The sequence below is a fragment of the Macrobrachium nipponense genome, chromosome 10 (assembly GCF_015104395.2).
Source record: "Macrobrachium nipponense isolate FS-2020 chromosome 10, ASM1510439v2, whole genome shotgun sequence".
In the NCBI taxonomy this organism is placed as follows: domain Eukaryota; kingdom Metazoa; phylum Arthropoda; class Malacostraca; order Decapoda; family Palaemonidae; genus Macrobrachium; species Macrobrachium nipponense.
Genome location: NC_087204.1, coordinates 41,445,526 through 41,456,455, shown reverse-complemented (window position 1 = coordinate 41,456,455; position 10,930 = coordinate 41,445,526). Strand labels below are relative to the sequence as shown.

The 10,930-nt window shown below is 37.5% G+C and overlaps 1 protein-coding gene across 1 annotated transcript; it reads right to left on the bottom strand.

Moving 5' to 3' along the window:
- Window positions 1–288: 288 nt before the first annotated feature.
- Window positions 289–9,866, bottom strand: LOC135224150 (uncharacterized). Its single transcript, XM_064263028.1, has 4 exons — window positions 9,633–9,866; window positions 6,575–6,677; window positions 3,582–3,717; window positions 289–1,203 (listed from the first exon to the last, which is right to left on the bottom strand). Exons 1-4 carry the CDS (start codon window positions 9,644–9,646, stop codon window positions 686–688), a joined length of 771 nt encoding a protein of 256 aa, XP_064119098.1. The 5' UTR covers window positions 9,647–9,866; the 3' UTR covers window positions 289–685.
- Window positions 9,867–10,930: the final 1,064 nt, after the last annotated feature.

The following is a 10,930-nucleotide window of genomic DNA, read 5'->3' as shown; positions in this document are numbered from 1 at the left end:
TTTTTTTTTCGACGACAAACAACAGAGGTTATTATTGAAAATAGAAAGTAAGTTCAGTACCTGATCATTCAGTGAAAGAATTGTCGGTCTAACTACATCCAAGAGAGAAGTCCGCAAACTCGGAGAAAACGTTTCTAGTCTTCAAAGAACACTCGAACTTCGAATACCTAAATCTGTTGCCTACACGTAGTCATTCTGTTTCTTATATTAGAAATCTTAGATATATTTCTAAAATATTAGAATAATCAAGGAAATACATTGTAAAAGGGGAAAAAAGACATTTACTTTATATAATGATTCCTTTATATATTCCACATGACAGATGCTTTAGCTATTCTAACAGCACTGAAACACTGAAACAGCAGTTACAACAGAACAATAATTTATCTCCTCATAAACTTTTTTTTATATTTTACCAGTGGCAAATTACTCAGAAAGTTTGCACATCGTTTAAGTGATAACTTGCCTACAAATGAAAAGTACTCTAACATTCCTTAGCTTTGTTGAATATAAATAAAATCAAGAAATATAGTACATTGAAATTGGAAATGGTCCATGTTAATTATCCCATACAGTGTATGAAAGCATTGTTTCTAGCGTCATTCCATTCAACATAGGTTTCATGACCTCTTGTTTCAGTGCAACTGTTCACTTTGTTTGATGGACCACATATTTTCTTGCATCTTTAGGCCTCAATGATCTGCAACTCGCAAATACTAAGACAGTCATTTCCAAGTAACTGGATAGAGAGGTACCGTCCTTCCATGGGGTTTGGAGGCTGAACAGTGAGGACGATGCCGAGAAAGGGTGTCACTCCTGGGTATGTGGCAAATATTGGGTTCTGGCTAATGATAGACGAATTTCCAAATCTTATCTCTATGTTACTGAGGCAGTAGTTGTTATCTCTCGGTTTCATGATGAGGGCTGAGACGACATATACCTTCTGGAGGTCTGCTAGCCACCAGGGGTTATTTATCGGCGAGGTGAGGCTGCAGGAGTCATATAAAGAGCAGTAATACCCATTGATGGCCTGGTATTCATTGTAAATCGTGGGATCATAAGGCGACGACATCGTAGCCACTGCTATGGGCGCCAGATTCTTAGCATAAGACCATGACGAATAACACGAGGTGAAGCCATAGTACTGATCAGTGCCAAGGTAGTCAGCAGTCACCCAGGTGCTGAAGAGGAAGCAAGCATCGCCTGTGATGAGTTAAAAGTGAAGACATAAGGTTAGTTGTGGCGAACATTATAGGCTCCACTTGAAACGTGATTCTTATTAATACTGGAAAAATAAAAGCATTAAATTATATATGGGACACCCATGCTTTCCTACCAAAGATTGTCTCACTAGTCTTTGCAAAGAAGTGTTTGTTCTCCATTTATCTCATTGTTTTCTGTTTAAACGGTCGTGTAGAAGTACGTTATCTTGTTATTAATAGTGTACAGGGTGATAAAGCTTGCAAGGAAGATTTTAACAGTTCATCATTTTGACGCTAACTGGGAGAAATTAAATGGCATACTGTATTTCATATTCAGACAATCTTTAAAACAACTAAAAATAACCAAGCAACGAAACAAAACAAACCAATAAAAACAAAATACCCTGTGAATAATGACACATAAATCGAAAAACCAAAACATGCAAAAACAAAAGGAAGTTGAAGAAATATATGATGCAGCAGCTGTATGAAATTCATTTATTACCCGACGTTTTGGTAGTCCACGTTACATTTTACTCAGGGCGAATGGCACCTGGGGTTATTGTTATTTAGATTAAGCCAGCAACATGCCGACACGGGCTTTTGCTATAAGGAAAAAGGCAAAAATGGGTGGTTGTAAAGGAAAGGAAGAAAAAGATGGGCAGGGTTACAAACCTTTTTAAATCTCGCAGTACCCATCAGTAGGATGAAAGGTTAGACAGCTGAAAGGTTCAGTTGTAGAAAATCCGGAAACAAATGAGAGAATTGCAGATCAAGAGAAAGGATGATGGAAAAATGAAAAACTTAGGTGTGAGAATCGAAGGAGGAAATGTTATTCAAAACGAATAGCAGCTGCTTTAAGGCATGAATTTTGGATAAGGTGTGTTGGTTGGATGCATTCCAGCACTGTTCCCTTGTTGACAGGCTTTCCTGTTAGTTTCTCAAAAACAGTAATGATATCTTCAGTTGTAACAGTTAGTATACATCTGTTACTGCCTGTTGTGGCTCTCTCTCGGCCAGCGCTGACTGAAACGCTGCAGGAGGAGGAAGGTGTGAGGAATGTGTAAGGGAAGGGAGAAGTCAGGTTTCGAAGGTGGGAAGGATTCTGGATTTAAAGGAAGGGAACATGTAGGCATGGTTTCTCATGGCTACGGGGTATAGTCCACCTTTTTCCATCGGTGTCTGACGCTGCTTCCGTGGTCAGGACGGTGGGGGCTGCTGTAGTGTTGCTGGATGAGAGGGCTGTGGTTCCGTCCTAGTTGTTTCAGCTCGCTGCTTCGATTTTGGAGTTGGTTCTGACAGGTCTTGAAGGTGGAGGAGAGACCTTCATCTTTGGTATTCGGTATTCGGTCATGGTTAGCACTACAGCACTTGTTCCAGCAGAGGCATTGCTTCACAGGGTGTGGTTTTCTGCACATGCCACACTTCTCCTTTGCCATGTAGCATCTTCTGTGATGGCTAAATCTCTGGCACTTGTAGCAATCTCAATAGCTCAGGTGTGAAGTCCTCTTTGTAGAAATATTCCCATGCGCCAAGGGAAACTTGACTAGGAGTGTCTTGGAAGGTGGCAATGACCTTTTCCTAACCCACTCAGACGAATCCAGCAGCTGGAAATCAGTGTTGACTCAGAGAAATCCTGCAGTTTCTTGGATTTTTGGTGTTACAGTCCTGACAGCATTCAGGTTCGGTTTGACTAAAATCTTCAGCCTTGGATTGTAGGTTTCCAGACCTGCCACTACTGCATAAGCAATCATCTCCCCTTAAGTGGCCACTAGATATTTCGGGAGGTTGGGCGAGATTGTTTGTGGGAGAAGGGCCTGGGAGGGGCTTCTTTCTTCTGGTTTAGTATGATGGCAAAGCGTCTTCCACTAGCAGTCTTGCAAGATACGATATCTCTGACACGCTTCAACAGGAATGTCTGGTACATCTACAAATTCTGATGACAAGGCTGTGCTAAAAAAAAAAAATCAAGGTTCAGGGATAAAGATCCATTCACAGTCATTCGAAACATGAAGGGGAGGAAACGGGCGTCCATCCTTAGGAATAATACCTCTGGCTTAGAGGTGCCATTCATGCTTAGTAAATGATAGTGGACTACCAAAACGTCAGGTAATAACTGAACTTTGGGCAGCTGCACTATCATTATCATTTACCTACTAAATCAAAGCAACTTATACTCCAAGTTGAGTAGGCACAATATAAGCTCAATGGCATACATAGTGCCATTATTATTATTATTATTATTATTATTATTATTATTATTATTATTATTATTATATTATTTATTATAAAACAAGCCAAAATGTCCATTGAATAGCAAACTAGATGTCCAATGAGAAGAAAGTATTAATGTTATACTAAAAGTAAAAATTAACCCACCTTTAATGCAGAATAGATGGCAATTAGCATTCTGTGTGCAGAAGGTGGCGCATGCTATATACTTGTAAGGAGCAGAAATAAGTGAGTGAGTTTGCAGGGAACACTTATCCATGGTAGATGGGAACCTGTTGTCAACCTGTGAAGACAGTTTTTATTATGGTAACAACATTATTGCTCATACCAATGAGAAGAGTTTTCATATATATGAGTAGTAATGAGTAGTAATGATCAAGATTATTAGGAAAAAGCACCCAAAGGCGGAACAAGGCCAGCCTAATCTGGCAGAGACAGAATGAATAATAGAAAAGTATTATATATAGCAATGTCTGTAGATTATTAAGAATAAAAACGACTTGGATGTTGCTGCTTTCAATTTTGATATCGTCTTTTACTCTTAACCGCTTGTGTTTGATTTGTGATATCTCAGAACTATTGATTCTAGGGTTTAAAAGCCCATTTTACTCAAGTATAATGCTATTCCAAGAGTCTAAGGAAGGCTCTGAATTTTAGAGAGAATTTTTCCACGTCTCATAGACCATTGTATGACTGTATATTTCATGATACACAGGTGTTTAAAGTTTTGGAAGGCAAATAAATCTTCATATTTCTGCTAGCTCTAGGAGCCTAGATTTGAATGACTATTTACAGCTACTTGCTTACCAAAATGGCAGCAGTTCAGGAAGCTCACTTTCTGGCTTGTTTCATTTTCGTTGATAATTACAATACTTATCACAGTTAATGGCTAAACTTACTCCTATAGATTTTTCCATTATTTCTGGTTGTGAGCAGTTAGAATATGAAACCTCACACTAAACAGGCAACCATCTTGACCTTACATTCATTGATGTAACAGGGATTGTATCTTTTGGAGTAGTTTGACCGGTGGGCTCATCTGATCATAGTTTGATTAATATTAATTTATGGATGGCTCAGCTTGTTCCTGTTGTTAGATTTTCAAGCAGGTATACTTGAAATCTCAGGCCAACTGAGATGGTATTCTTCATGATCTTATTGAGCTAAGGTGGAGCGATATTTGTAGAAGTCTAAATGTTGTCGAGTGTTTAAGCATTCATCTTAGCAACATTACTGAGAGGAGAGTTCTGTCCAAAATCTTCAAGTTTTGTCTTAAAGGCTGCATGTAAGGCTTGCCTACCATGAAAATCAAGAGGCTTATCATTTATGGAGGAACAGTTAATTGGACTTTTTGTGAACTAGTTTCATTGAGTTTAGAAGTCAAGCTCACATTAGTGAACACTGTAAGTGGCGGTATTCTAAGAAAACCGCTGTATATTGCCTAAACAGAAAGCAGAACTATTGGCTCAAGTCTTTGTGAAAAAACAGTAATGAGTCCTTGGTGTTTCCTGAGTCATGTTTTCCTAAGAATAAGTTGTGTTCAATTGTCTTCAGATCTAGAGAGGTAAAATCTGATTTTTGGGGCTTGACATTCACGGCAGCCTATACCCTAACAGGATCTTTCCCATCTTTTTCAAACTGATTTTATTGCTTCTAGGATTACTATTATTTTTCAAAAGTTAGCTGGACTCTGAAGCTTTCCTTCTGTTAGGAGGAAAGAAAACATTGCTGCATTATCGAAGAGATAAGTCTCCGCCTGTATACCCCTCAGAGGAAAGTAACCTGCTACCAGCATCACAGCTCGTGTTTCTTAAAGGCGTAGGTACTTGTGATGCACTCATCAATATATACAGAGGGTACAGAGGCATGAATGGTTGATTTCGATTTTTAGAGCAGCCTTTGACCATATGAATCATAAAGCCCTTATACATTGTATACAAGCTAAGGTTATTGGGAATTGGTGGATCTTTTATCGAACCTTTAAATGAATTTGAATAGGCAGAACTTATAGGGTCCATGCTGATAGCCAGTAGAGCAACTTCAGTGATACAATTTCTGGTGTTCCTGAATGTAGGTTTGTAGCAAGTTTTGGAGAACAAACTGATCGTATACACCGACAATGCTGCTCTTCTAGTTGCTGTTCCTTCTCCGCATCTTTGGTCTGCAGTTTACGAGTGTAGCTGGCTTTGGGTATGAAGCTTAACGCCTCTCAAGCCGAGTTTGATAGTTAGACGATCCAGATTTACATTGAATTGAAATTGATTTAGATTTTAGTGATTTTTTAAGAATGATTTAATAATCAACAATTTCCCGAGAGACAGAAATTCCAAGCGTCCCTGTTGATGTCTTAATACAATCCAGATGTAGGATTTTGATTTTATTACTCGGCGTCTGTTGAGTCATGTTTTGAGGAGGTCCATTAAATATAATATTGGCTTCATAGATAGCTCGCTTAGTTATGTGGCCGGGGAACCTTAATGGGGACAGCTGCTGACGGATTATTTCAAATTCGTTTTTAAGAATTCCGGGAAGCAAATTGTAAGGCTTTTTAAAACAAAAATGCTGGCTGCGCCAAATTTTACAGAAATGTCATGGTAACTCAAAAAGTAAGTATATGAAAATGTAAACGTTTGTTTTCTGTACAGAGTAAATTTGTATTCCGTTGTTTCTTACCATTAAATATCTGAAACCATTAAATATCTGAAAAATAAACTGTATTGTGTTTCCCATTCGACCTCTACAAATAAAAACTCTGGTTCAGCATGGGCAGCCCTTTAAGTCAAGTATTTGCCAATGTATATGAGGAGTATTTTGAAACTACTATAATAAAAACTATAAAACCCAAAGGCATGATACGGATGAGATATGTTGATGATAATCAAACATTTTGAGGTCATAGATGGAGCAATTTTAACGATTTCTTTCAAAATTAAATACATTAGTGCCCAGTATCAAGTTCAAAGTCAAATGCGAAACAGACAATAACATTAAAGAATATTAAATTAACGCTTTAGCTGTTATGAACATTTGGAAAACAAAGTATTAAAGATTCTCCTGTTGGACACATGGATTAACAAGAATAATTCTCAATAGCTTAGAACTATCAGTTTGGCAGGTAACAAAATGAATTCACGTCTCACTTTTCGGTAGTACACTTCCTTAAGCGATGCTTCAACACCAAGGTTCCTTGGAGACACCAGGAGGAAGTACATGATGAACTTGATGAGCATTGTCTTGTGCTTTCTGGAAGCAAATCGGTCTGTTAGTTAAATACTATAGGTAGTTTGTGAAAAATGTTCGTTCATCTCTTCTGGCAAGTCATTTTAAATAAATGGAGAGCTTATTTCATATGCAGATCCAAAACGCTAAAATGTTCGACAAGTATCATAACCTACAAAGATATTTAAGCCATCATGGAATGCTGTACTTATTTTGCTGTTATTGCCACAAACGAAACTACAGTGGGTATCATTAGGACATATAACCTCTCATTTGACTCACTAAGTCTGCTGTAAGCTTCAGGAAGTCACGTAGACTTCCAAATACTTACAGAACCCAAAATTGCCTCATTTCAATAACCGGCAGACCAGTACCACCCAGTTTGGACTATAAAAAATATGTACACTTTCAACTCGTATATCTTGTACGAACGAAAAGATGCATGTGAAATGTTTATCCTGGATTAGTCGTAGCTACTAACATGTTTTTAGAATCAATTGCCAAACTTTTGGCTAAGGTACTTTTGTAGAATTATATCGTTCAGAGTCCTCAAACTTTACAATGAAAAAAGAAAAATAATAAAGAGTGGTACAGAGTGATTTGCCGTTTGGGTAGATTGATTTCGAGGTTGAAAATCACTGGCGTTCCCAAAATATAGATAGATAAATAAAGGCCAATTTACGAGGCAACAGTTTATACATCCATATGAGGTGTTATTAAAAATATGTCCTCAAATCATAGAATGATCCTTTCCGTCTCCTTGCTTTCAGAAAATTAACCGCTAGTAACTAACCTGGGAATGGTCTAAATACCTTAGACTCTTTATAACTGAGTGCATATCTATGTGGAACAGGAAATAGTAACTCTTACCTTGCGTAGGAAGCCAGATGAACTTCTCTTAAACTATCTTAGGAAATGTTCCATTTGCAACTTAGTCCCTGATCCAGTTTGATCCACTTCATAATTCTTGAGGAATCCATTAACAGTGTTCAATTCAGGTCACGAATTTACAGAAAGAAGTCACGATACTACCAAAAGATTTTTTTGTTCACTTCACTCCCCTCTGCTTGTGTACCTTTGGGCATCTTTTATCAATGTTCTTATTCGTCTGTCTATTTTATCGCATACTCTTCCTCCGTGAAAATATGAAAATATGTGAACGTGTATCAGTAGTAAAGCTCTCTCTCTCTCTCACTCTCTCTCTCATGTTGTTTTTAAGTCAATTTTCTGTTGCATTGTAGTTCTTAGATACAAAATTAAAAATAATTATAATAATAATTGGGAATACCTTTAAAGTAATAGCGGTATGCAACACAAGAAAAGTTTCTGTCACACGGTTCTCAGTTGTTTCAAAAATCTGAGAGCCATAAACGAAGGAGAATTGGTGAAAAACTTAGTAACGAGAATGAATGAGTTATTAAAAGGAGAAAATTGCCTTGAAATTCTTCTAATTTTGTGACGTACGTTATAGTACCAGTTATATTTTTCAGTATTTGATTTGGCTTAAGAGATGTGTATGGTTTTATCACTTCTCAGCTCAGGTAAGCTATTTCTAAAATCCTTTGTAAATCAAATTGATTTTATGGGGAAATTTAATGAGGAATAATCAAGCCCTTCTATAGTAGCAAACAGTCGGATGGAAAGGTCAATGAATTTTTCCATGGAAAACAAGGGTGACGCCACAAGGAAAACTTGGCACAGTTGAAATTGCTACCACTATATCTGTCGCATTTTGATTTTGTAATCAATGCTCTTCATCACTACTGTGGTGTTGCTCTCAACAGTTTTCATTGATTCGATGTGTTTATAGCACCTAGAGCTTGATTTGATTTTATGGCAACACGATTGGTTCATCGCCTTTTATAGCAGTGGCTAAACGTTTACTTTTAGGAACGCTGGTAAGTCATTTGAGTATTAAAATCGGTAAATATTTGTCACCTGGGTTAAGCCCAAACTTAACCCAGCTGTTTTTCCCTTGACACTAATCTATTTATGGAGGCTCTCTGCTATAGACATCTGTCTGAGTCATCTTAACCCAGTTCGATCTTTTGAACAAGTTTTCAATATTGTTGTGTAGATTCACTGTCTGTTTTTAGTTACTATGGGTTTCACAGACAGTGCAAGTACGTTTTTGTGCAAAAACTTTAAGGAACACTCGTATCAGTACGAGATTTTGCTAAAGTGTAATACTGCCGTAATTTATAAGAGCAACATAAATCACAAATTGTAAAGAACAGACACTTGTCCATGTACCAAGAGGCAAAAACTTGATTAGCCAGAAATGAATACGAACACAACAGTATGAAAAAGCTCCGCCTACCCTCTCCCTCCACCCCCACCCTCCACCACCCTCCTAAAATCCCCCCCCCCTCTCTCTCTGAAAGTTGCTTCAGTTTAAACTTATTTTGTATGATTTTTTTTTCTGTTTATCTCACTATCTAATAATTTTCATTGTTGTATATATCTAATGATCCACTCGGTTGTTACCTGCCAGTTGACTGATTTACTTATGTACTCATCCGCTCGTCTCTCTCCCTCTCTGGTAGTAGTACTGAAAATGGTTATTAGTGAGAGAAATCTGAATTTATGGTGGAGTAGTAGAACGATAGATACTGTGATTGATGGTAAAGGGACTATTATACTTGTGTTTGGTTACCTTCTTCGCAATCCATAGACCAAAAAATATCGCTGACAATATTTCTGAAATACGACCTGAAGTTTTATAGAAATAAACAAAGTAAACTTCATCTTAGCCATTGTTATTTTTTTTTTTAAGTTTTTCCTTTTACTCAGTCATCACTTGAAGTGAGTCTGTCTTTATTCTTTTCTTTTTAAGAGTGTTATTAAAATCTTTTAGTCCAACATAATTTTAGTTATCATCCATCTCATCAGGCTAGCCTAGATAAGGTCAAAAGGTGCCTGCCTACCCGTCCCGTCGCACTCCGGCTCTAAAAACAGAATATGAACTTGGATTCCTACCTGGAGGACCTCATGGCGACTTAAACCTGGGGCGCTGCCTCTGCCACTTCTTCGAGAGAGCTTCTTTGACGTGTCCTTCCTCTTTTGACCACAGACGCACAATAATTACCAGATATGACTTGCTATACGAGGACCTGAGGTCTAGCACGTATTACGCTCGTAATAAATTCTCGTCAGTCTTTCGTGAGTTGCAATGAGTACTAGAACAAAAAAGAGTTTACTTTTTCTTGGCTTTAACTCGCAAACTACTTTCAAGTGATCGAGGTAGTGAAGGCTACAACAATCAGGAATTCAGCCAATCCAAATGTAATTACACGAGTTATGAATGTCGGCGGTAATTGTGTAACACGGATATATTACGGGGAGAAGAAAAAAAGACCTAGAAATGTAGGATATATACTGGAGAAAGTATAAGTGTCTGTCTGTTTACATGTCCACCTCATCTTAAACAGATGCACCAAGTTAGTCGAATCTTCTGTGCAATTTATCTCTAGAAATTCGATGCGGTGCTTTACTTTTTGCAAGGTCGCCGCCTTCCTGGCCAAAATCTGTTTACTGATTTGCCGACACGGAGCTATGAATCTGTATCTGACGCTTTTCGACGCCATTGTTTAAATGGAAACCGCAATAAAACTACGTATGTTTTCGTAGAGACGACACGCTACATTTTATGAGTGATTAGGCATCTGCGATTGGCCAAAACTCGTCGGTTTCCCGCATTTGAAAAACGGGTTGCGGAAGATCACAAGAATTCCAAAATAAAATAAAATACTACGCTAAAAAACTAAAGAAATAAACCCGCCTTCACTTTCACATAATCATATGTTCCTGTTTAATATGCATGAATAAAGTCTACGTAACTGACACAGCTTCATTATCAAATATGCTACTATTCTTTAGTTAGTTATTTTGGAGTTCGTCTCTATAGTAGCACAGTGAATTAGATAACGATTCTTCCAATGCAGTGGGAAACCATCTCGTCACTGACTTGGTAAATAACTTTGCACAAGAAATCCGGATGAGCAGGAAAGTTTGTCACCCAGCATCTTAAATGTTCCACTCTAGAAAGAAAAGTATGGAAAATCACAAACATCGTTTTATAATCTACTAGAAAACTTTTTTTGCTAAATGCTAGAATGTCAAGTAATATTTCTTTTATTCGTATATTTTTTATGATCTGGTCGACCCTGCAACTATATTAGAGTGATAAAAAAGGTGTAATAATGAATTGTCGACTTCTTTCATTTAAAAACATAGAAATAATTTTCAAACTGATTTTATAATGTTGAAGATCTGGA

Excerpts from the sequence above, each read along its gene's own strand:
- LOC135224150 (XM_064263028.1), bottom strand. Across the intron at positions 3,718-6,574 it reads AGGAAGTGTACTACCGAAAA|GTTGACAACAGGTTCCCATC; the intron begins GTGAGACGTGAA and ends CTGTCTTCACAG. Across the intron at positions 1,204-3,581 it reads CCATCTATTCTGCATTAAAG|GCGATGCTTGCTTCCTCTTC; the intron begins GTGGGTTAATTT and ends AACTCATCACAG.